Source organism: Ursus maritimus, unplaced genomic scaffold (genome assembly GCF_017311325.1).
Source record: "Ursus maritimus isolate PB19 unplaced genomic scaffold, ASM1731132v1 scaffold_9, whole genome shotgun sequence".
Classification (NCBI taxonomy): Eukaryota; Metazoa; Chordata; class Mammalia; order Carnivora; family Ursidae; genus Ursus; species Ursus maritimus.
Window position 1 is genome coordinate 65,624,765 of NW_024427107.1, and position 26,627 is coordinate 65,651,391.

Here is a 26,627-nt window from a genome sequence, read left to right on the forward strand (position 1 = left end):
TGAGGGGCTCGATCCCAGAATGCTGAGATTATGACCTGAGCCGAAGGCAGATGCTTAACGACTGAGCCACCCAGGCGCCCCAGGTTGGTGCATCTTTAAATAATAGTTCCCAGAAAAACACTGGCTCCAGTGTGTGGTTTTTCATATTTTTCAACCATGGGTCCTGTTGGCAACACAGACATTTACACCAGCAAGTCACCTGGAAGCTAAGGGAATCCTCTGCCCCAGTTAATACCATAAGCTGGCCATCTACAAACAGCTGTATCTCCAGCTCTGATCTTGCCCTTTTCAATGACTGATGATCTACTTAATATTTGTGAGATGGTGAGTTTGCCTGAATTGCAACTAATTCCTAGGAGCCTTTGAAAAAAATTATTATAATTTGGAAAAATGGGGTTAGTCTGTATGAGGGTTTTGCAATAATGAGGAATGAAAAGAAGAATGGGCAAATGTTTTTTCTTTGAAGGTGAGAGTCCATGGCTTGGTAAGAAGTCTGCTTCATCTCTCTGAGAAAACATATTCCAGCCACCAATTTAATTTCTGTTACTGTTGCTGACTTGCAAGCCTCCTCCTCCCCTAAGTATATGACAGGTCTGAACATAATTCTTCTTTGTAGTCCATTGACTCTTGTAAAATAATGCTGTTATTATAAGGTTTCCTAAATACAATTTTCAAAATGTTAGTAATAACCACATTGCACCTACCTGCTATACTTGGGTGACCATCTCTGTTGCTCAATTTATACTTAATATTGGTCATAATGAAACATGTTTTCATCACTTGAAATCCAAATTGTATTTGCTAGGTTATTAATGGCCACTTATTTCTGTAACATAAATCAGAATGTTGTGCAAGTTTGGTTTGCAAACAGATTGACTCTTGAAAGCAACAAGTTAATCTTGAGATCAGTGTGAGGAGTCACTTGAGTTGACAACCTAAATATTCAATAAAGCCTATTTTGTTGTTGTTGTTTTTAAACATAGTCTGATTCCTCTCTGGGTGGAATTCTGATAATGAATGTAAGAATAAGGGATTTAAAACCAGGATAGGTGTTTGAGACTACAGAGTCTACCCTCCCTCCTATTCTCATCCCTTTATTTTTCAGGTAGTCGAGAGAACAAGGTCAAAAACAATACAGAAGTGTCACAAGCTCCCTGGTCACATAGCTGATTGGTGGCAGAGCTGGGAACTGCCAGTCATTCCTGTGCACTTTCCACCAAACTAATGTTTTCTTGTAATTGGCAAACAGTTGACTTGGAGGCATTGTGTCTTTCTACCCTAGATTTTGGTTGAAAAAAAAAAATTGCCTATTATATAAAAACCCTTGAAAATACTTCTTATACAATCAGATCAACAGAACACAGAAGTTTCTTCCTGCCAGATTTCCCAAAGTCCCCTTTGCTTGACTTTTCTTCTCACTTTTCCTCTGAAAAGCCATGTTCCCTTTGCACTTAGGAATAAGGAATCTTATTTGTTCTGACAGCAATGTGCAAACATCTATTGCATCAAAATTCCCAAGCAGAGTAAAAAAACCGATGGTCCTTTTCTGAATTTCATTAGCAATGGCAGCGAACATTCCATCAGAGTCTCAGAAGCAATACAGAAAGAAAGAAAAATCAAGTTAGCAATTACATAGTTAATATTGTACAAGATGAAAGCCTGCATTATAAAATCCTGAGTGTTGTAAACGCTACTTTTAAATCTGCCTGCGGGCTATCTGTCCTTTCAAAATACGTTGTCTGTTGTCAGTAGTAGAATTTTAATAAATGAAATATATTACAGGAGTAATAGAGTATGTATGGTGAAATTGAATGTTTATGGAAAAGTTTTTTTGATAAGGATTGGATCAGGCCATCACAGTGCTTAAGACATCTTAGAATCTGAAATCAGACCAAAGGTTTTTAAAGGGTTCTCTGAAAATGTATTTATAGCTCTAGCCCTGAATTTATTATAGTTGACATGAAGGGCAAGGATGAGCAGACAAAGTGGGGAGGGCACAGAGCATCGCCAGACATGACTTACCCTAAGATCTTGTTTAAAATGTTACATATTTGTAATTCACATACGGAGAGGATAAATTTCCAAAAGCGCCCTGACACCTTGCTGCTACAGAAGGGTCACTACTTAGCAGTATCTGTGACATCCAGGTCTGTCTGTGTCCCATCCACTCCCAGCTTCCTCTCCCCCAGTGTTCCTGAGCCACACACTGAGAGTTCTCCAAATGCACCTTGATCTCTTGCCTATGGGTCTGGCAGGAGCTCTCCACCCTGCTTAGCATTGCCTCTCTCCTCTGGAGCCGATGCCTGAAGCTCATAGAGTGTATTTGAATGGTACTTTCTGTCCCAGCACTAGACAGTGAGTCCTTTAGATCAGGGGTTCTGTCTTACTGACCTTGGTGTGCACGGGGCCCACCACGCACAACGGGCATCAGTCAGTGGTGGTGGGTAGAGGAGGAAACAAGCAGGCAAGTCCCTGTGTAGCATACCTTTTAAGAGGCATTTTCATAATAAGAATACTGGGAAAATACCGAGTAATACCAGAACACCTGACTTTAAAATGCTTTTCTTGCTTAATTTGTTCTGACATGCATGCCAGGGTATATCTGTCCCTGTGATTGGAGTCACTGAGAAGGTTAGAGTGGCAGGCACGCTTTCTATCACACTTTGGCCTTTGCTCATCTTACCTCCTTTTCCTTCAGGATTCCTCTCAGCGCCACTGTCACCCCTCTCCCCCGCAGTCCTGTGTGGAAGCCTCCCCCGGACTCCCGGGGGCCCCCCACGCTCACAGCCATTCTGCGGGGCGGCACACTAGGCTACGGGCGTGTGTTGACTTGTCTGTTTCAGCCCCCGGACCTCACATCCTCTGGGCCTAGGAAATCGCTGAGGTTGGCAGACATTTACCAGATGAAAGTTGCATGAATCACACCTTGGGCTCCTAAATGAGGAAGGGAAAAGACGTTTTCTTCATGTTTTACTCCTGACCCGAAGCCTCCAGTACTGTAGTCTCTTTGGGTTTTAGCTACCCAACTGCATTGAGAATGCTTCTCGATGTCATTATGAAACTGGGTTCAACTTTGAAAGCAAATGCTCTTTACCAGTTCCTGACAGTGATTAGGTTTAATTGCCGTCTTGGTATCAATTCTGAAAAATACAGTAACTGAATTCGTTCTGGAAAGTAAGAGAAAAAAGCCCTATTTTTAGTATTCCTTTTTAGTTAGGTCTCCTCTGTAAATCTGTTGTAAATTGAAGCATGTTTGACTGTATTCCATTCTTACTTGTTCTCACTTTGCCTGTTTTGATCTCCTTAGATGTTGAATCATATTTCTGGAATGAAATAGTCATAGGCTTTTTTATCATTTGCTACTTTACTATTTAATTTAGAATAGAGAACAGAGTGACAAAATTAGATACAAGAGGCCTTTGTGTGTCATCAAGTAACCTAGTCTGTTTTTGGTAACAAAAATAAAATTCCCTCTAAATAATTTCTAGCTCATTTTGAACCAACTTTGTTAAGCTGAGTGGCCTCCGGTCTGTGTGAAGAGTACGGGAACCTCACCTCTCCCTCAGTGGGCCCAACAAAGTTTTTCCTGACAATTAACATTTTCCTTTCCTTAATTTCATTCCATTGCTCCTCATTATGACCCCTATAATTAGTGTGCTCATTACCTCCTCTACATAATTTCTCTGCCTCCTTGATGTTCTCCCTTCATGTGTTCTGAGGCTGCCTCCTTCACTCGCTCTTGAATCCCCTGCTCCCTTTTCCCTGGAGGGGCTCATGGTCAAGGGTGTCAGAGTGAGAGAGAGGCTTCTCCAGTCCCCAACGAGTAGCCCCACCATGTTTTTCTTTTGTCTTAAGAGACCGTTTTAGCAAAGGAAGAGAATTGTAGTCAGAGAAATGGAAGAGCTGTAAGATAGGCTTGTCCTGCGACGTTAGGGGGACTGCTCTTTGGTGCTATCTCGCCACTCACCCCCGATCTAGGTTAGACCCTCACTCCTGGCTGTAAGCCCGCAGCATCATCCTCAGCTCAGAAAGGGAGTTGTTTGAGATCTTTATATTTTCCTGTCAACTTTGTAAAGCAAGTGCTGAGAGCCTTCATTTCTCCTCTTGTTCTCTTTCCTTACTTCCTTTGTCTTGTCTCTGCTTCTTTCACTCTCTTCTCTCGCTCTCATTAATGGGATCCTCTGGAACTTATGAATGGAGGTAGACTGTACCCTGGAGTGCAGAGACTTGACCCCCCCCCCATGGGCTTTGAAAATGAAAACCAAGATCATCCAGTCACCCTGCTTTGTGCTTTCAGAAACTATCTCCTTACCCAAGATGTTTCTGTTAGTGCCTTGATGCATTTAGGCTTTTCCTCTAATAAGGGCAAAGCATTTTATCTCATCTTCCCCATGCCCTAATGAAATAGACACAAAGAGTGACAGCCTGCAGGAAATTTAACACCTATCCCTCAATTTATGGCAGAGCCAAGTGGTACCTACATCTGGACTTGACCCACCCTTCTGAAGTCCACGCCTTACAGAACTCTTCTCTGGGTCATGCCTCGAAACCCTTCTCTGTAGAAGAGCCAGGCAGGGAACAGAACAATTTTTAAGCCACCAAGGACCCCTTAAGATTGGATTCCACGTCCTGACCCTGAGCTCCTCCCATGCGCCATGCACTAGGGATACAGAGATGAACAGATACGGTCCCTGGTTTTGAGCTGCTTCCGGATCAGTGGGGGAGCCAGTGGCATAAACAGATAATTACCAATGATGTGTTAAGTGTCCAGGGTGGGGCTGGGGGGGGTGGTCCCTGAGTGGGAGGGTTCCCCAGAGGAAGGCCGTGGCCCTGGTAAATCGTCCTCCTGGGCTGCTCCTCAGTTCTCTGCATTCCTGTGTGGCTCGGCCTAGAGTCATGACACCAGAGCCGCTGTCAGTGCTGCCTCGGCCTCCTTCTCGCGCTCCCTCTGTCACTTGCCCTGCAGTATGTGAGCTCTCAGTGAGAAAGAAAGTCTGTCCCTCTTGACACTTTGGGTGTGGATAAGGAAAAGAGTAAATGTTCCATGCTAAGCATATTGTCGAGTGCTATGAATGTCATGAAGGAGGAAGTTTTAAAAGTGTGATTTCTTCATGTTTACAAAACGAACAAATGACTCAGATCTATTGTACACATTCACAAGAGCTATGTCCTAAGCTGATCCCGATTTTGAAGTCATGTCTTCCTTTGCATGTGGGGAAGGTCTGCAAGAGGGTGGAAAATGAAGGAGGGGGGGACTTGGGGAGAAGAAGGAAGACTTACAGACCAGGACTTGGTGCTAGGGTATGTAAGCAGAGGTGCCTTTCCTTGGGCTCTGTGGTATTGAAGATTTCCCACGTCCCTTACCTCCTTCCTTCCTGTCTTGTCTTCTTCTCTCCCTTTCCCTCCTTCCCTCCCTCCTTCCCCTCCCCCGCCTCCTCCTTTTTCTTCCTCCTCTTCTTTCTCCCTTTCTCTCCCTCTCTCTCTCATTTTACTTCTTTCCACTTGGCAGTCTTTTTCTTCTTCTTCTTCTTTTTTTTTTTTGGTATGTTTTCTGTTAGACTAACTTCAGACAAGACCCTGCAAACTGAAAACAGATGTCCCTGCCGACCAGAGTGTCTATGGATTCATTACTGTTGGAAGTTTGGGTAGCCCTGCCCTGATTGGCTGTGAGCAGCCTGCGAGCTGGGGAGCTGAGCTGCATTTGGGTGGCTTTGCTGACTGTGTTGCTGACAGCATCGTTAAGCCTCACTAGATTTGGACCCTCAGGCTCTGACCTTTTTAAATTTCTTCCATATTGAGTGCACTTTGGGGATTGTTCGTTCTTTCTTTCTTTCTTTCTTTCTTTCTTTCTTTCTTTCTTAACATGACTACATTGTGCCATCATAAAAAACAAATTTTTAAATGTATCAAAAATAAATGTTGATACTCATCAAATGCAAGTAAAAAGGAAAAGTAAGCAGATTCAATTATCACCAAGATCCTGTGGCATTTTGTGACAACCATGCCCAGGAAATCCTATGGAGTCAGGTATGCGATCCATCTCCAGGCCTGGCCTCAGTTAGTGACACAAGAGCTTCCCTTTCTGAGCTTTCTCCCTAAATGGATGGCTTCATTGGCTCTTCACCTTTTATCCTTGGGGGATACAAATGTATCATTGAATTCTGAGCAACTGTATAAAACAAAGTACGATATTAGCCCTAGCTTTCTGCTATTATCAAAGCCTCCTGTTCTATTCAGGTGTTGCGTTATTGTTTTGTCTAGAGCTCTGAAATGAGAGGCTGGGGAGAGAGGATATGATAGACATGAAATTACCAGGCATTGCCTTGTAGGGGAGCAGACAAGTTTGAAATAGTACCAATGTTGGTAGGATCATACATCTAGAAAATACCAGGCTGGAAATGGTGTCATAGTCCCTGTGTTACCCAAAATTGAAACTCTGCAGTTTTAAAGTTGAGCAAGTATAAATTCTAAAGTTCCTTTTTTTAATGTTATGATCTCTGGACTTGATTTCATAATTTGTTTCAGTTTGACAAATCAAATAAACAAATCCGTCCCGTCCCCATTGCTGCCAAGTTCCACTTATCTCATACATATTACTTGGTCTCATGAAGAGTCCTGGATATGAAAAGTGAGAGCTAGATAATTATTCTCCAGAAATCCTAGATATCTTCACTGATTCCTGTACTGTCCGCTCACAGGGACATGAGGGACTGCAGGATTTTGTCATTCTCTTTCAGTCTTTTTTCTATATCCCATTTTTCAAAATTAATGAATCGTACGACATATACAGTTTGAATCTTATTTTTTCCACCGCATGTTATAACATAAGCATTTTCCAATGGTAAAGATGGTTTTCAATTACTATCAGGTCTTGTGAGTGGTGATGCCATAGTTCAGTTAAATTTAGTCTGTCAGATAAAGAGATTTCTCCAGTATTTCTCTGTTATAAGAACTGCTGGCCTTGAACAGGACAGCATGGACACTCTGTCCTACATTGGTAAACTCAACAAACACAAGATAATTTTCACATGTTTGATGACTGATTGTTATACTTTCCTATGAACATAAGTGGCTTGGGGCAAATAGAATCAGAACCAATCAAAAGGCATCATGTAGGATCATTTATTTCTTGGACTATGACCTCTATCCTCTTGCATTTTGGTGATTTGCTTTTGCACAGAAGTGGAACAGAGAATGTAGAGTGGCGTGACCTAAGCAGTGTCCTATGGCTCCCTTCTGGAAAATTAGTAATTAGATCAAGGACCAGGTTGTCTTATTCCACAATATTTACCTTCAAAACAGTCTTCTTCACTGTTTTCAGCTTATCAGTTTCTATATTACAGTAGTCAAAGCATTCTCTTATTTCAGCAACCGATCATTCACTGAACATTTATTGAGTTCTTGCACCTTGCCTGAGCTCCCTGAAAATATGAAGATAAATAAGGCAGAGTTCCTTCCCTTAAGGAATTCAGTGTGAGAGGAAGATAGAGAAAGAAACAAATGATCACTGCGTGTACAAAGACACTCGGGAGGCTGAAGGAGGAATCACCTCTGTTTTGGGACTTGACCAAGGCAATACCTGACTTGAGTATTAAAGAGTGGTCGGAGGTGCTCGGGGAAGGGCCAGCAGAGGGGCGGAACAGCATGGCAAGTGTGGGCAAACGGTCATCGGTTTGGGGTGGGTATGCGGGATGGGACCGAGGTGGGTAGCAGAAGGAGACAGAGATGCTCTGGGCCAGCTAATGAAGTCTTGTCACGTGTAGGAGGCCATGGATTTAGAGAGAGAACTACCTGGAGTGGGGGGACTAGATCGCGGAGAGGCTGAGACAGAGAGATGAATGAAGAACTTTTTGTAGTATTCTAAATAGGAAATGCCAGGGCCTTGAATTAGGACAGCAGCGGTAAGAACAGAGGGGAGGAGACAGAGTGACGTGTATTTAAAGTTTGAACACAGAGTGGGAAAGGGTATACGAACAAATAGCACGTACCGTCTTGGGTGCCTCGATGGGTGGTATTTCCAACCCTCTAAAATAAAGAATACATCAGATGAGCCCGAAAGGGTTTTATCACCTTCTGATCTGTGCTTGCTTCATACTCTACCACGGATCTGAATAACTAAGAGTTACAGACCCTCCCAGTGCTGGCTAGTCAGCCTTTTCCTATCCTGTGGTTTTCAAGTTAATTGCCCAAAACAAAGAAATAGAACGTGTACATTAGATTTTCTGCTTTTGCTTGGTAACCCAGAGAAGATCATTTATAAGTCTTATCCTATAAGAAGCACTAAATGCAAGTATAGAGTTGGGAAATTTTTCAGTTTTTATTGGCTTAAAATGGATACTGTATGACCAGATCTGGACTGACTGGTTTTTGCCCCACCGGTAGAATGCACTGGGTTCTGTTAATTTAATAACCTTCATATTTTGTGGGGTGCCTGGGTGGCTTAGTTGGTTAAGCGTCTGACTTCAGCTCAGGTCATGATCTTAAGGTCCTGGGATCGAGCCCCACGTTGGGCTCCATACTCAGCAGAGAGTCTGCTTGAGATTCTCTCCCTTTGCCCCCCAACCCTGGTCGTGCGTGCTCTCTCAAATAAAATCTTTTTATAAAATAAATAAATAAAACCTTCATATTTTGACATATGACATTTTGACTGTATTTAAATAAATAGAGGCAAATTAATACATGATGTCAGCTGAGGACAAAGGATATGTCTGAAACAAGAGTAGATAAATTAACAAGTACATGATAACATGAAAGGGTCCATCTTGTTAAAATGTCAACTCACTTGGAAGAAATAATCTGAAACTGTTCGTTCAGTTTACTTTCAAGATCTGGGGAGAGTGTGTCGAAAGAGCCGTGGAAGTGAAAGCGGACGGCAGATTGAAGATGTCGCTAGTGCTGTGTCAGCCTGCTACAAGTGGGCTCATTCAGGCCTCACTCCGCCCTGGGGCATGGACGCGCTTATCCCATTCCAAATCCTGGGTCGGTCAGCCTTGTCGTTTCTCTTGGGCTGATTCCGGAGCACGTGATTTTTGTTTACTTGAGCATGTATGTTGCACACACCCGCTCTACGCTAGCTCTGTGGGAATTCTGAATACTAATATTAATGATCAAACAGTATTTACTGATCAGCTGCTCTTTGCCAGATACCATTCTAAGAACTTTTCGTAGATCAACTCATTTGATCCTCATACAGCTGCACGAAGTAGGTTTGATTATTAGCTCCATTTGACGGCTGAGAAGACTGAAGCAAAGAGAAGCTAAAGTAACTTGCCCGGGAGCACCCAGCTAATAAAAGTGATGCAAGCAGGATTCGAACCCAGGCGGGCCGTCTCCAGAGCCCACGTTCCTAATTATGGTAGTTCCCACTTCTCAACACACCTTCCAGAAGAACCTGGCTTGGTCATCACTTTCTCCTGGAGGTTCATCTTCGTTCTTACCCCACCTTCAGGGATCCTCTAGGTTCCTTGCGTACGTTGTTCAAAACACATGTATGATTTCACATTTATTATTATTACATTCATTGTGCCAAGTGTCAGTATTTGTAACTGTTTCTCCTACCAGCCTGCTCTGAATCGCTGTCTGCATCTCTGCTGGCATTTGTGTGGTCCTGGCACAGAGCAGGTGTTCCATAGACGCAGCTTGAGTTCAGTTGGCTTGACTTGAACACCCAGTGCTCTCCTCAAGGAGCTTTCAGTCTACCTGGAAAGCAACTTCTATCTACATGAAACAACCGAGTAATGAAGAAGTTCGAGCTAAGAATACAGTACAGACAGCAGGTGTGACCGGATTTCAAAGAAGGAGATTGTCTGCAGAGACTGGGTTGGATTGGGTTGGATTGGGTAGCTTCTCCAAGTACATGGAATCTGAGATGAGTACAGATTACCGCTAAGAGGAGGAAGAACACTGGTGAGAATGCTGACCTGAGGTGGCTATGAGGGAAACGCTCACAATGAAGGGGGCAGCAGAACTGCATCAGAAGTGGAGGTTGAAAGAGCCTTCTCAGTGATCAGATCAGATATAAGCTCCTCAGAGAGGCCAACCCTATTCTCTCCTGGGAGCTTCTTTCCACAGTATCTTATATATGTGTAATCCTCCCAAGACTGCTCTGCACTGTATGTATAAGAGCCTATGTGACTGAGCTCCCTGAGGGCAAGGACTGTTTTTTGCCAACGCTGAGGACAGTACCTGGCACATCATAGAAGTCGAAATAATAATGACAGTAACAATTCACAATTATAAAAGGATGTAAGAATATAGGTATGTAACATTGATCATAATATCTATTACATATATATTATATAGAGAGAGGGAGAGAGAGACAGAGTACGTAACATTTGCTGGATCCTTATGTTCTAGCCAGCGTTCTGATTGAATCGTATTAATTCAGCCTTTCTGAAGGTTATGACATCTTGGAAATCTTTAATTATATAGACCCTCACTGGACATGATCTGCATCTCAATTCGGCAAAAGCTGCACACACACACACACACACAGCAGAGTCTGAACCAGAGCCAGAGACTGTTGGAAACTAGGAATCCGTTTGTTCAGTGGCAAGTGGGCCCAACCAAACAACTAGCGTTCAGGGCAGGCCACCCGTCTCAGGAAGAGACAGAGACAATGCTGCACCCATCTCAGGAAGAAACAGAGACAATGCTGGACAGCCAGTGGTACAGTGGAGTGGACCACAAAACAACACACACACACACACACACACACACACACACACACTGCTCTTAGTTCCAAGCCAAAGGGACTTGGCTGCTGACATACTGCTTTTTCTCCTTAGAGTCTCAGCCCCAGTTCTCAGGTGGGGCCACTCCTAGACCCAGAAACAGGAATCGGCCTAGACGCACGTGCAGCAAGAGTCTGAAACTCAGAAGCAATATAGCTATAGCCTTTCAAACTTGGAATCAATGTTCTTTTGCCCATTGGGGAGGCCCCCCAAATCTTCCCTGTACCGGCTCAGCCTCTCCAAATACGCGGTTCTAGAATAGTGCGAGTAAAATAATCTGGACAGGGCAGTAAGCCTCTCGAGCAGGCAGTAAATATTTGTGAGTATTTTCTTCATACACTACTAACGTTCAAGAGAAAAGTACTTTTAGAAAAATGTTCAGGCTTAATTGAAAAAGCACACAGTAATCAACTTTTATTCCCAGCTGGCATAAAACTGTCTTACTGGTAGCCAAATTTGGGATGCCTGAAGACAGACAAATGACTAATACTAGGGCTGTGTGTGGCCAGGACCAAATGTATTTTCTGACCACAAGACCATGTCTGGACTCTCCTTTATAATTACCACACGGCCTACTATAATTGTAAAACTTATATTTACTTCCTGCCTTTGACATGTAATTCAGGGTCCAAGGCTGCACCCCAAGCTAGAGTGAAGTTGTCTCTGTTGTTTGCTTAAAAGCTATAAAATCATCATTGTGCGAGGATGTGTGTGTGTGTGTTGCCACGTCTGTTAAATACGTTAAGTACACCCTTGCGAAAAATATGCCCACCCTTGCCTTGTCAGATGAAGCGCTTTACTAAGCAGATGTTTATTGAACTATTCCTACATGCCAAGGACATCTAGACTCTAGGAAACACCAGTGAACAAGACAACAAAGTCCCTGCTTTCCGGGAAGAGAGCGAGGGAGGGGAAGGAGGAAGGGGGGGGATAGGAGAGAACAGTGCTTCCGGGTTTGTGCCTTGCAGAGTCACAACCCGGTAACGGGAGAGAGTGCCTGGATGGCCTCTTTTAGCCTGGGACATCGGAGAAGGCCTCTTTGGAGAGATAACACTGAAATTAACATTTTAAAAGGACAGGAAGGAGTAGGAAAAGCAAAGATCTGGAGGAAGGCATTCCAGTCAGGTTAGTGTTAAGGCCCAAAGACGGGAAAGAGTGGCATGTTCCAGAAACAGAAAAGACCACTGTAAGTGGAGCATGGTGGGTGAGAGGGAAGCTGGTCAGGGAGGTTGGCTGTGGGCGCTGCTACAGGAGGCATGCATGGGAGCATTGCGACCCTTGTCAAAGCAGAGAGATTCTAGGTGGAAGACTACTGCAGGGTTCTGGGCAGGAGGCCATAGCTGTTTGGACTGGGATAGGTAGAAATCGAGAGAAGGAGCTAGATTTACTAGATTTTAAACTTAGGGAATATAGTTGAGAACCAGTCAACAGAACTTGCCAATGAGGCTCAGATGTGAGGAACGAAGGAAAATGAGTAATTAAGAATAATTCCAAAAGTCTTGGCTTGAGCAGCTAGCAGGATGAGGGCTGACTGGGGACAACTGAAGGCGGAGCCATATAGCTCTTCATTCCCAGTCATAACTGACTGATCGTGAACCCACATCTTGGGGTTCAACAGATGCCCTCACTACCCCCTAACTTTACATCACAGGGGAATAGTCATAGACTTCTGGAATTCTTTGTGTCCTTGGTTACTACTTCAAGCATTTCCATGGTTTCTCTTTCCTCTTCATGTTCATTTTATGACATCCGAAGAAATCACGTCCAAGTTACTAACTCACACCCTGACACATCCCTTATGGGTGCTCTGGAAACATTAGTTCCCGTCTGCACTTCCTCCGTCTGTACTTCCTCCGTCCGCACATGGCTTGGGTGCCCTGGGCCCAGGCAGGGACGGAAGGGGTGGATTTGAGATTTGCCCACCAGGTCACAAGTTGACAGCCGACGTATACTTCTAACAACAAACCCTGTGTGTGTGTATGTGGAACGCAATGTGACTAATTTTCTTGTTTTTCACTTTATAATAAGAAAAACTTTTGTGATCTCTTTAGCAATGATTAAATTGATTTAATCCACTTATTTCTTCATTATAATATCGCTGTTTCCCACTTTGCCTTTTCTTTTTTTTTAAGATTTTATTTATTTAGTTGACAGAGAGAGAGGCAGCGAGAGAGGGAACACAAGCAGGGGGAGTGGAAGAGGGAGAAGCAGGCTTCCCGCCAAGCAGGGAGCCCGATGCGGGGCTCGATCCCGACCCTGGAATCATGACCTGAGTCAAAGGCAGACGCCTAAGACTGAGCCAGCCAGGCGCCCCCCCCCCGCCACTTTGCCTTAAAAATACTGTGGGGCTTGAGTTTTCTGGCCTATGCAAGAGGAATAATAATAATAGAGTTCTTCACGGGTGTTTTGTGAGGACTAAATGCAATAACGTACATAAAGTGCTCAGTATGGTGCCTGCTGTGTAGCTGGCAGTAAACTTGAGGTGTTATTATTAATAATATAATAATCTGGGGGAGGAAAGGATGGCTCCCAGAGCCTACCCACTGGTTTTAGCCTCAAATTAAGCAGGCCAAGAAAATAGAGCCATATGCTGATTTACTCAATCCCTGCCTAACTTTGAACAAAATCTATAATGTCTTTAGATTTCAGATTTCTCAGGTGTTTGGGAGAATTGGGTTAGATAACTTCAGTTTCAAAACTTATGTGTTTCTGGTGGATGATCTATATTTTTCTCTAGTGTATCAAAAAGTCTTATCTTTGGGTCTACTAAATGAGGGTGACTGACAGTCACTGCCAGATGTGACCTTCTGTGAGCACATCGGAGATCCCAACACTAATATCACTTTCTATAAATATAGATTTCGGGTGAGGAAATGTTCTCACTCAAGAGAGGTTTAGCTATTGAGGATCTTTCTCTTTTTAGACTCCCGGTCCTTGGACTATTACTCACTGTTGGCATTCTTCCTCTGTCTCACTTTTGTCACCTTCTTTCTTGATCACGGATGTTGACAGCCACCTACAGTTTCTGAGTTCCCCCCTCAGCCTTCCTTAGTGGTCGCCATTGCATTTGAGTTGTGCTTTGCTGCTTCCTCTACCTTTTCAAATTTTAAAAATAGAAAATAAAAAACAAACCCACAGCCTTTCACATTGGCTGAACTCTGTTACTCATCTAACAGATTTTCTGGTGAATTCCACAGTATCATATATACAGTCAGAAATCTGCCCTCAGGAAAAAAAAATCTGCCATCAGTTCAGAAGGTCTGTAAGAAATGGACAAAGAGAGACCTTAATTTTGACCATCAGACACACAGTCAGAAGTTGGCACTAGCCGCCCATAGGAGGGGGCTTTGGAAAGTGAATTGAAGAGACAGAACGCTCTTAGCTCTGCTCTTTGACTGGGCTCCTTGTCCACCTTTCCTGAGCCATTGTGAGCAACCACTGGGTTGATGAAGGACTCCTCTAGGAGTCTAACTCTCGCTCTGTGAAGACCAAAGACAGGTTCTGGGGAGCACAGCCCTTCATAGGTCCCATCCCACATCACGTCAAACATACTAAAATATGGCAACCTCCACGTTAAATATACTTTTATTGCTGACAGAATTTTTTGAAAATATCTTTATAGTTTTGCTTTGGAAATAGGTTGGTTACAAGTAACTTATAATTGACTCTCAATTTATCAGCAGTTATCTTAGCATACCTGAGAATTATTAAGCTCAAACCTAAATCCAGCCTACATATTGCTTCCAAATGAGATATTTTTATTACCAAGTCAGCAATTTTTTTAAGAGATTTTATTTATTTGAGACAGAGCACAAGTTGGCCGGGGAGGGCAGGGGTGGCACAGTGGGCAGAGGGAGAGAGAGACACAGACTCCCCAATAAGCAGACAGCCAGGAACCTGGGATCATGACCTGAGCCCAAGGCAGACCCTTAACCCGACTGAGCCACCCAGGCGCCCCCCAAGTCAGCAATTAATGAAGTTAACCTAACATTACATTTTGTCGACCTTTATTGCTTATTAATCCAGTTTTGTAGTTATCCTGTTCCGAAGCCAACAAACGGATTTTCAAGGTCTCAGACATTTTTACAGGTCCTTGAAAAGCTAGAAGGCACCATACCTGAGTGGCCAATGGTTAAAAATGGCCTGCCTAGAAAGTTCTATGCTCTGAGGTCTCCACTCCTGCCTTCTTCGAGGAATGAGAGCTGCTTTGAGGGACATTTCTCTAGGAAAACACAAGAAGTTGACATACAAGTAGCAGTAGTCTGTAAAACAAGGTAAAACCCCTACAGAAACAGAGTAACCAGGGGCAGAATGCCTGGGTGCCAGCCACTAGTTCACGGGCTGACCTTGAACAAGCTGACCTTGACGACCCTTGTCCTGCCCCCAGTGGTACTTTTCTGGACAGGCACTCCATCCGGCCAAGGTGGGAGGCCAGGGCCATCAGTTCTAGGAACAGAACAACATGCAGGACCATCTGAAGACAAGGGTTTCCCTCCCACATTAAAAACAAAGCAATTTTTAACGTTGATGCTATTTTGCCAGAATGAAAGAAGGAAGGGGAGAGAAAAGGCAGTAAGGACAGGAAAGGTGTGGGAGGGGTAGAAAGAGGAAGGAAGATACTGTCAACACTTGCACTTAAAAAGCTATTGATCTTTGATGTCTGTGTAAAATGATGTCTCCCTTCTCCAGAAAGAAAGGCTTTCACATGAGATACTGAGTCTCATTATCCCATTCAGAAGCCATCCATCATCTGTTTGCCCTCAGTGAGAAGCAAGCGTGATGAAATGACTCTCTAAAGGCAGCCTTACCATGCAGGGCTCAGCAGTTCTCAAAGTGTGGACCAGGGACCCCTAGGGCTCTCTGAGGGCCTTTCTGGGTACCCACGAGGTCCAAACTTATCTTCATAATGATACTAAGATGTCACTTGTCTATTTCACTCTCTCTCTTTCCATAAGTGTATTTTTCCAGAGGCTACATGACATGATATCACAACAGACTGGATGCATGTACAGATACCAAAATCCCACTGTCTTATTATTTATTTAAAGATTTTATTTATTTATGTATTTAGAGAGAGAGAGAGAATGGGGGGAGGGAAAGAGGGAGAGGGAGAGAGAGAATCTCAAGCAGACTCCCGGCTGAGTGCAGAGCCCAACTCAGGGCTCAATCTCATGACCCTGAGATCACGACCCGAGCCAAAATCAGGAGTCAGATGCTCAACCCACTGAACCACCCAGGCACCCCTCAAAACCCAACTATCTTCTATTAAGCCAAACAATAAAGATGTTTTCAAAAATGTAAAAACAATGCCACTCTTAACGCTAACTCTTTTGTTGTTCTGGAAAATATAATTATTTTAGTTTTAAAAGTATCATTTATGTTAACATGTAATGGAGGGGTTTTTTTAAGTTTTATTAATTTAAATAATCTCTACACCCAATGTGGGGCTTGAACTCATAACCCTGAGATCAAGAGTCACATACTCTACTGACTGAGCCAGCCAGATGCCCCAGGAATTGTTGTTGTTGTTGTTTTTAATGAATTGATAGTTGCATATTTTTAAAATCGTTAGTCTTAATGTCTGCTATGGTAACTATTGATAAACTATAACCCCAAATAAGTTTTTTGGGGTTCTCAATAATATCGAAAAGTATAAAAGTGTTCTAAGACCAAAAAGTTTGAGAACCCTTGAGCTAGCTAAGAGTAGTTACCATTTACTGAATGTTTCCTTGTGCCAGGGGCTTTGCAAAGCATGCTACATTTTTCATCTCTTTTAATCTTTGCAACAAAGCTATAAAGTAGAGGCTTTTAAAAAAGCTCTTGCTAGCCCAAGGTCTCACAGCTGGAAGTGAAAGAGATAAACCAGGCCCTTCTGACTCCGAAGCCACACTCCTGATTACTGAACAGTACTCCCTCACAAATTAATTTCTGAAAAAGTTACCTCACTGCTCCGAGTCTGTTTCCTTGTCAAAAATGGGCAGAATCCTGCCTACCCTGCAGGATTCTCTTAAGAGCAGAAGAGTTACTGTGCACCCAAGTACCTAGCAAGGTTGCCCACCACCCAGCAGACCCTGAGAAACCATCAACCTCCTTCCTTCCGTTAATTCCTGTCCTTGGCACAGTGTTGGACCAACGAGGCTCAGCAACTTCCCTTTTTCCCTGTAGATGGTCTTCCAGCCGACAGAGAGGCTGATGGAACAGAAGGAGTTGATGAGGATATGATTGTGACCCAAAGTCAGACCAACTTCATCTGCCCTATCACGCAGGTACTGTCTCCTTCCTCCTTCCCAGAAAGACAAAGCCGTTTGCTTCATAGAGGCAGAAGACTCGGGTTTGCTTTCTAACTTGATTTCGCATCCAAGGTAGGAAGGGAGGAAAGGAAAGTGATGAGATGCTGGAGGATACAGGGGAGGTTCCCGGGCTGGCAAGACTTTTCAGTCAACCGTGCCCTGAGGGATCGAGGAGGAAATTCTTGGCCCACGGGCCAGCTGACATCGGTGCCACGGTCTCCCTGCATTTTCCTCTGTGGCCATCTGCCCCAACAATGATCTAAAGCCACGAGACTGCGAGGTTGGACACGGGAAGCCCCCAGATGAGGGAAAAAAATTTCCAAGTAATTGGTGACTTGGAGAAGTTACTGGAAGTAGATCATTATCATTCCTGAAAGCTGAATGTCTCCTTGATTGCAGGTGGAAATGAAGAAGCCGGTGAAAAATAAAGCGTGTGGCCACACCTATGAGGAGGAAGCCATTGTGCGCATGATCGAGTCCAAGCACAGGCGGAAGAAAAAGGCCTGGTGAGTCGGCAGCAGGAGGGAAGTGAGCCTTCCCAGTGGTGGTCAGTCAGAGGTGGTGTGCTCACGCTAGAGGAAAAGACGCTTCCATGGCCCCCCTCAAGCCCACCCACCTCCTCATAGTGTAAGCACGGAAGCCAGCTTTCTGGAAAAACAATACACGACGGGAAAATGAGTAGTCTGTTCAGGAAGAAGCTGAAGCAACTTCAGCCACACCTTCGAAACAGGAGAAAAAGGAATTGGGTGGAAGTTTCATCGTTAAATAATAGGAATGTTCTAGAGCCTGAGAAAAGATGGAGGGGACCTATAATACTAAGAGATTGTCTTTTCGCCTTCTGTATATACTTACCCAAGAAGGAATGGCAAATTTTTTTGCCTCCTGCGATATAGGTAACTTGTTTAAAGTGTTCTGAGATGAGATTTGTATCCAGAGGTCTTGATCAAGATTGAAGTGTCAGGGAAAACCTTGCATATCTTTAATTATTTAAATAACTTCCCAAAAGGTTCAAGTAAATTTGTGGATCACTTCAATGAGAAATTTTGCTTTTTAATTGGAATGTTTGGAGAATCTTCTTTTTTTTTTTTTTTTAAGATTTTTTATTTATTTATTGACAGAGACAGAGACAGCCAGCGAGAGAGGGAACACAAGCAGGGGGAGTGGGAGAGGAAGAAGCAGGCTCCCAGCGGAGGAGCCTGATGTGGGGCTCGATCCCGTAACGCTGGGATCACGCCCTGAGCCGAAGGCAGACGCCCAACCGCTGTGCCACCCGGGCGCCCCGGAGAATCTTCTTTTTCAACCTGTATTTTATATGTATTTCCACCCCGTTCGCACCCCCCGCCATGCATTCCTACCTGCCTGGTGCACAACCTTGGAGGACCGTGGCTCTGTTCCTGTGATAACATGGACTCCTGGGTTGGCTAGACGCACTATAATTCAGTTTGGCATTTCTTGTGCTCTTATCTCAGATTTGTCGTAGGAATGGAATTGCAGGTGTGACCAGTCCTCAGTGGACTTCTGATAACAGTCACTTTGATGTGTGGCTCGCTTCTCCATCACCCAGAAATTTGCTGGTCCAGACCCAGAGTTGGAATTCCCCACCACTCCTCCTGTGGGCGTGGACTTACAGATAGGGTATTTGAGATTCTAGATATCTTGATGGTCGTTCAGTCAAGTCATTTACCCCATTTGTCCCAGAAGAATGCCTTCATGGCTGCAAAATTAAGAGTGTTCGAGTACATTTGTATAAAGTTTTGAGTCCCAGCTTAGAGTTGAGATGTTGTATTTTCCTAGTGAACCTTCCATTTTCCCTGGGAATACAATTTCCTTTGTTTCTGGACTTCTAAGCCTTCCCTTTCTACTGACTTTTTTTCTGTGTTCGTTCTCTGAAAAACCACCTTTTAATTTGTGAATGGTACCCACCACCACCACCACCCTCATTCTTGCTGCCATGATTCTAGAGGCATGAGACAACATTGCAGGGTTTTGGGAGAATAAGGTGAGTCAAGCTGGAGGTTGAGAAGTTACTCCAATACAATTCAAGAGATGGATTAACAAGGCATGAGGCGACAAAGTCAGTGAGAATGCGTCTGCAGGAGGTTAAGTTACAGATGACGGGAGCCTGACTGAGGCAAGAGTCTGAGGCAGAAGGGAATGAGAATGGGGGCCCTTGTGGAGGCCCAGCTGGCAGGATTTGGCAACTGAGAGTTGAAGGATATTTCTAAACTGGGTGTCCAGAAAGGGTCATTAACCAACAGAGAGGGCAGGAGCGATAAACACATTTGGGAAAGATTATGAGAGGCACAGCTGGGGTCATGCTAAGCTTGCGGTCCTAGCAACACAGCCATTTGGAAGTGTCCAGGGGGCACAGAAAATGTGAGGTGTTGGACCCGGGAGAGAGCTCTGAGCTCAAGATGTCATTGAGAGGTTATTAGCACAGGAGTCAAACCCACTCACCTGCCCCACAAGGGCAGCTCTGGGCGGCATGTGACAGCTGGCTAAGAGCCCCCAAGGACAGGACTGTGGCCTGGCTCCGGGCAGCACGAGGCCGGCGGCCAGCCCCGCTCTACTCACTACCCCACCCTCAGCACCCGCCTCAGAAAGGCATTGAATCATTCAAGAAAAGGCAGTCGGAGGAAGAAGACCCCAGTGAAGGCGTCTGAGGCGTAGCCCGACGAGACAGGAAGACAGGGGAGCTGCTCTCACAGGGGCAGCGGGGGCGGTGGGCACGGTCCTGGAGACAGGCTGCGTTTGGCAGCGATTGCACTTCAGGGCTCTTCATCATCTACTCCAGAGCTTCCTGACTGAGCACGAACTAGTGTCATTTCCCATGATGCATGCGAGCCTGAGGAGCAGTTCTGGGTCCCCTTTGTTTAAAAACGTCTGTGACACATCCAGTTTGAGAAATCTCAGTCCTTCCTCATAGATGGTTCTGGTTATGTTTTGTCAGCCTGGAGATCCAGGTACCTTGTATGACTGGGCGCTGACTGACTCATCCTGGCCATGCGTCGGCCTCTGCGAAGATCTCTCTCCCCTGGCTGGAGTCAGGGTAAAATTGTGGAGACTTCGGCCCTCACTAAATACGGTGGTGAAAACGGTTTCCTGAATACTCGGGCTGTGCGTTATCGCCCTAACAGAGCTGCCTCATGATTGTCGCAGCAGTGAGGTATTTCCAGCGTTCCACGGTCGTGTCGTTCCTTTTTTGCTGAGGAACAGGAACCGTGTTTAACGAAGAGTCCTGTTGAACAGCACGTGGAGTAAAACGAAGTGGAAGAGCGGAGCGCCAGCGCTCACAGTCCCTAGTTCACTCTCGGCCAACAGGCCGGTCAGCCTCTCGGAGCCTCCATTGCTTCATCTGCGGAGCAGAAATAACAGCAGCATCTCACGGCATCTTCAGATTAAAGAAACGGTGGGGAAGTTCCAATCTAGGCCTGGACCGGCATATTTCTTGGCATCGGAGAAGCAAACCACTTAAGAGAAAGCTCCTTTGGAACTCCGGAACGCTAAACAAATCGCAGGAGGGTCAGAAAGGTCGAGACTGTCAGTGTTGGTATTACTTACCTCACCGCTTAGTGACACATTATTTTAGACTCAGAGGAGGGAGGACAGAGTTACTCGGTGTGCTTAGGTATGATGGGAATCCACCCCGCTCAGACTTCCAGAGGTATCCGTAGACCTCCTCCTAGAACTGGACTGGACCTTGGAATTCTTGGGACCCAGATACAGGAGCTCACAGGGCTCGGAATCTTATACTTTAGAGCTGAGACTGAGGCCCAGGCTCCCTGCAGCCTTCTGGCACCCCTGAGACGCGGGCTCCCCTTGTTCAGTAGACACTTTCATGCTTGCTCGCTGCTCTGGTGGAATGTTCTGCCCTGTCAGTGACCCGACCTGAGGACCCAGCCTGTCCTTCGAGGCCTGTAGGTCTGACTCCTGCACAGCAATGACGTGAGAGCTTAGGATCGGGGTTGCCACACCTAACTTGCTCACCAGGACATCCTGGGGATTAATGCACTGGTGCTTGTATACAGTGTTATTTCTCCAGAAGAGGAGTGCCCTGATTCAGCAGCGTGTCATTACGGCCTTGTCTTATCCCTTGCAGCTTAAAAACTTGTGTTTGTTTATTTGAGATAGGGTGAGAAACAAGATTCTCCCTCGGCTCCCGAATCAGCCTCTCCTCCAGGAAGTCTTCCCTGAACCGTCACTCATGCTGGGCAGAGTGCGCCTGGTCCGTGCATCGTACCAGCCCGGGCATCGTAGCTTGCCCATGGCCCGCCAGCGTCCCCGGGGGTCTGCCTCCTGTCCACGGGCTTCTTAGGAGCAGAAGCTGCGGCCTAGAGCAGAAACTGCACATCGTAGCACCCAAACCAATTCCTCAACCCTTGTCACACACTGTCCTCCTTACTTCTCCCAACGACCCTACATTCTGTCATGCTCGTGGCAGAAGAAATACCAGGGCACAGGAATTAAAGCCACTTGCTCAGAGGGTCGCAGCCAAGAGGCTTGTCTCCTTCAGTCTTGAGCCTGCATTTGTGTCAAGAGGCCGTCAGCTCCCCCCAGGAGGGCTTTTTGGTGAATGTCTCTGTCCCCCAGAGTTGATCCCTTAAGTGTGGTCAGACTTGTTTGACGCAGGTCACCCTGGGCTCCATCCCATTGTCCCTTTGTGAGGAAGGAGCCTGCAGGCTTGCCAGTGAGTGTGTGGCTGATCCCATCAGATGTCCTCAGAGTCCTCTCACGCACCGACGGGGCCGCTGATGTCACCAGGAAGTCCTCCCCACCTCGGTCCCCACTTCCCCCTCAACGCTTATTCACCGTCTGGCTGCCAGGGTTAAAGACTTGGTTCTCAGGAGTGGGGAGGATTCCAGGCCGCCGTCACAGTGCATGTTCACCAAGTCAGATACGAAGTGTGAGTGGCCGCAGCACGTCATCCCGGGGACCTACTTGGAGTTGCATTTCCGCGTCGCAGAAGTTGCAGTGATGAAAAATGTCCTTTCTAAAGTCGTGAAAGTGTCCGTATCCTTCTCATAATCTCAGCTATTCACTTTCCTAGTAAAAGAAAATTCGCTTTGAGAAACCAGCGTAGGACGTGTCGCAAGCGCCCCCAGGCCTTGCCCCAACACAGAGCCGGATGGTCAGAAGGCTGCGTGGTTGGACAGACCACCTGATCCTCTTTCCTGTGAGGTCCTTTTTACAACCACATTTCAATACACATCCCTGCCCATATGGGGCACATTGCACGATTTTAAAAATAAATATTGTTAGCAAGCGTATTATCCATTACATTGATGAATGCCCTTCTTATATAAAGATGCCTTGGTCCAGAGAGCACAGCCAAGAAGACGGTTCTCCTTCATGTTGAACAGTTGGGCTTCCTACCACTGGACAAGTCAGAGTTCCCATGATCAGCTTTCTTCCCCTTCTGCCTTTTTGTCTTGTATTTGTTATTTTTGATCTTATCTTGTAGCTGTTATTTTTTGTCTTAATATACCTGTGCTTTTCGGAGAGTTGCCTCAGATCACTGGGCCGGAGCTCTGTGTGGGCAGGAATCTAAATTTGTATTTCACAGTTGGGTGCTTCGAACCAGCACGGGGCTGGTGAAGTGCGTGCACGAATGCATGCACATATGCACTGGATATATGCAAGATACCAAGAGATCAGCCATCTTAAAATGTATCGGAAGAATGATAATCAGGGATGCTAGTCATAGGGGATAATAAAGGGGACGACACCACATTGCCTGTAGCCCTGGGAAATAGGAGTCCTACCCCCACTTCAAATCTGAGGCCATAGAGGCTCAAGAAGGGAACATTTGTTGCCTGTGGTCTCTTAAGGAGCAAGTAGGTGTTGGCCATATCCAGAACCAGGTCACCTTAACTCCAGACACTGGGCACTCTACCCTACCAAAGTCTGCTTCACGCTGAGAAGAAATCAGGTGACTTCCTCCGGCCCGCTGCCTCCAGAGGAGACCACATCTAAACAGAGCCACGGCTTTAAGTACCTCCTCCCCCCCCATGGGTGACTCACACGCTGATTTCTTCAGCCACAGCTTTTCCCCTGAGTCTCCGCCAGCCCACGCAGTCTCTCCACCGGGAGGCCTGGTGGGCATTTCGGAGGGAACCAACTGGGGCTCCTGACTCCATCCCCAGCCTGGTTTGCCTGTTGCTCCCTGTAGAGATAAAGGGTACCCCCAATTAGCCCGTCGGCTGGGGGCCAACTCTGACAAAGCTCAGCCCTTCTCTTCCCTTACACAGGGCCTCTGACCCCACAGCAAGTCCTACAGGTTCTGTTTCCGCTTCCGGCCTGAAACTCACCACCACCTGCGGTCTCGGCCATGCAGCCCTCCGATCCGGACGCTGGCCGGGCTCTCCTGCTCTGCCTGTCTTCTGCATTCAGCGGGGTTTCTAAACGTAGGCCAGATCCTCATCCCTCCCCTATCTCAACCCCTCCAGGGTGTTCTCTTCATATTTAACATACAATCCAGGGGCACCTGGCTGGCTCCATTCTGAGGAGCTGGCAACTCCTGGTCTCAGGGTCGTGAGTTCGAGCCCCGTGTCGGGTGTAGAGATTACTTAAATAAATAAACTTTAAAAAAAATTTCTTTTAATAATAAAATCCAAAGCCCACCTGACCTTCTGACCTCCTCTGCAAAGGCCCTCCCTCTCCCCGGGGCCTCTCGGCCCCACTGCCCTTGCTCTTTTCCTGCGGGCCCCCAAGCTCCTGCCTTCTCAGCTCCTGCCTCTGCCAGGGCCGCCCCGCAGCACTTGTTCTAGATGAGAGCTCCTCAGCAAGGCCTGCCCTGACTCCAGCGAGAGAGCCTCACTCTCTCCCTTGACCCTGCTTCCTTGCCTTCACAGCACTGAGTGCGAGCAAACTCACAGCTCGTGCCCTTTGCTGACTCAGTGACGATCTCTGTCCCTCACTGGAAAGTGAGGCCGTGAAGTGGGCCCTGCTTGACCCCTGCCTGTGCTCCCAGAACTGGGCAGGGACTGGCGCAGGTAGACACACTCAGTGAGTAAATGAGTCAGTGCACATCAGACCCGATTTCTAGAACATTCTCCTTTTGGCAAAAATGTCTTCATTTAAATGCTTGTACGTGAGAGGAGTTTATGCTGAAAGCATCAAAGTTAAGTGATTTTCTTCTTCTTTCCAGTTGCCCCAAAATTGGCTGTAGCCACACAGATGTGAGAATGTCTGATCTCATCCCAGATGAAGCACTCAGAAGGGCCATTGAGAGCCACAACAAGAAGAAAAACCGTCAATCCGAGTAGGAAAAACACACCTCCCTGCAGGGATGTCCGCAGCCTACCTCCTACCCCAGCCATCTGGAGAGAGCAGTGCTTGTCAAAGCACTTCGACGGGCTGCATAGCATACTTTGTTGGGGTAAAACTTGAAGGTTTTAAGTGTAATTGGAAGCATTTTTCTATGTCACAACAAAAATCCAAGCATATTATATTGATTATTTTTGAGTGTTCTGTAATTTTAAATAAAACTTTGATTATCCGCAGTGTGTCCTGTCTGTGCATCTCCCAAGGTATAAATTCTTCCAACGGTGCAGGCGGGGTGGTGCCAGGCCTTTCTGTTTCTAATAGTTCAGGCTATCTTTTATTATGGTTTTAACCGAACAATGTCTTTCAAAGGCTATTTGACAGGGAAACATGGAGAAAGACCCCAGGGGCACGCATTTTCTATCAGCATGGTAAATGACAGCATGAGGTTATAAAGCAGAGCCAGTTTACCGACCTGTATTTACTTTGTAGAGCGACAGTTCCCAGTATGTAAATGCTTCTGTTTGTCATTCTGACTGAGCCAGCACGGAATGCTCCAGTGAACAGGCTTATGGACGCAAAGATAGTTGGTGCCCCTAATGGAAACTTCGCTACGGCCGTCCGAGAGCCTAAAGTATCATCAGAAGCGACCACATCCTGTCTCTGCCTTGCTCGGGAGCTGTCTGCAAGGGGCTTCATGCTCCCGGGCCTGGGGTCTTCAACCATGAAATAAAGGTGTTGAGCGAGATGTTCTCTAATGTCCCTTCAGCCCCAAAAGTCTGTGGACTTAGGACGAGCCCAGTCTTTACGTTGAATATCTTCGATTATATTCTGTGTGGAGTGCTAATCTATTAAACGATCTCCTTTTTTATCAACTAGAATATTTCATTAAAGCAGACGAAGCATGCCCGGACTAGGCTAGGAAACCAAGAAGAGCTACCAGTGGCCAACGTTTATCGAGCACTTACCGTGTGCCCGGTGCTAGTCCCCGTGCTTTACATACATTTGTCTCTCCTGTCATCCTCACTCCCTGCTGAGAAAGGTACAATTATTATTCCCACCTTACAGATAAGTAAAATGAGGCACAGAGAGGTGAAGTAACCCGTGCAAAGTCGCAGAGCTCATAAATGGCCGAGCTGGGACAGGACCTCAGGTATCCTGGTCCCAGAGTCTGAATTCTTAATCCTATACTCTCCTCCTCCCTATTGATTTATTTAGATCTAGAAATATACTCAAAAGTCCACATTTAAAAAATGAAGCTTCTGTAAATAAACAAAAGTTCATTCAAATGCAGGAAACAGCTGCAGTTGACGTCTACGGGGGAGTGAAGGCCATGAAATAATATATATTTGAGTTTAAAAGCATAGTTTAGGGGCGCCTGGGCGGCTCAGGCGGTTAAGCCTCCAACCCAATCTCGGCTCAGGTCATGATCTCAGGTCATGATCCCTCAGGGTCGTGGGATGGAGCCCTGTGTCAGGCTCCCTGCTAAGGAGGGAGTCTGCTTCTCCCTCTCCCTCTGTCCCTTCCCACTGCACGCTCTCTCTCTCTCAAATAAATAAATCTTTAAAAAAAAAAAAAAAGCATAGTCTAAAATGGCAGACTTAATTTTGAAAACATTTCGTGGAATACAGAAAGGAGGGTGACATTCAGTTGTCTACAAGCAAAGTCAATTTGAATTTCTTAAGATACTTCATCTGAATCAGACTTCCTGAGGAAATGATTATGTTTAAGCCAGAACAAACATACTTTTCATGGAATGTGGTTCTTTTGTGAAATACTTTGTTTCCTAAACAGATAACGACAAGCATGAAATGCTTACCCAAGATTTAATTTGTGTTTTCCCCCACTCTTTCTAAAGAGAATTCCGGAATATTGGTGTGGGCACCGATATCAGTTAGAAAAATGCAAAACGACACCATTCCACGTGGAAAAGGTACAGTCTTTGTATCCTGTGAAGTTTTTTTCCTTCTTTCAGTCTTCAGAAGCTATGTTTCATGAATTTGTCTAGCCAATTAACGACTTTGAAGTTTTATATAGAATTTATTTTCATTGAAAACTTGCCATTTGGTTGTCATTATCAATCTGGCATATTTGTTAAATTTCTGTTAACAGGAGTTTTCCCAGAAAGTGAAACCTTTTCTTCAAATGAAGTTGTGTTGTTTGTTGAAAGGGGGGCAGTTCTAGTCAAAGAGGGGTTTCCATCCCCTTGTGCCCAGGGCAGCCCCGGAGTCCTGAGATTACACAAGGCCCCAGGAGTGACATTTGAAAACCCTACTGGACACTGTAGCTGAATCTTTTTTTTTTTCCAGATATGACTGATTTAAGACTTGGACAATTGTAC

General features: G+C 45.5%; 1 protein-coding gene across 3 annotated transcripts in view; it reads left to right on the top strand.

The window, feature by feature from the left end:
* The window catches only part of NSMCE2 (NSE2 (MMS21) homolog, SMC5-SMC6 complex SUMO ligase), a 209,063-nt gene extending 184,542 nt beyond the window's left edge, over positions 1-24,521 (top strand). For all 3 annotated transcript variants that reach the window (XM_008689338.2, XM_008689339.2, XM_040625758.1), the window contains 3 exons: positions 16,899-16,999; positions 17,423-17,529; positions 24,171-24,521. In XM_008689338.2, coding sequence (XP_008687560.1) covers positions 16,899-16,999; positions 17,423-17,529; positions 24,171-24,288 — 326 coding nt within the window. In that variant the 3' untranslated portion in view covers positions 24,289-24,521. The remainder of the gene's footprint in view (positions 1-16,898; positions 17,000-17,422; positions 17,530-24,170) is intronic.
* Positions 24,522-26,627: the final 2,106 nt, after the last annotated feature.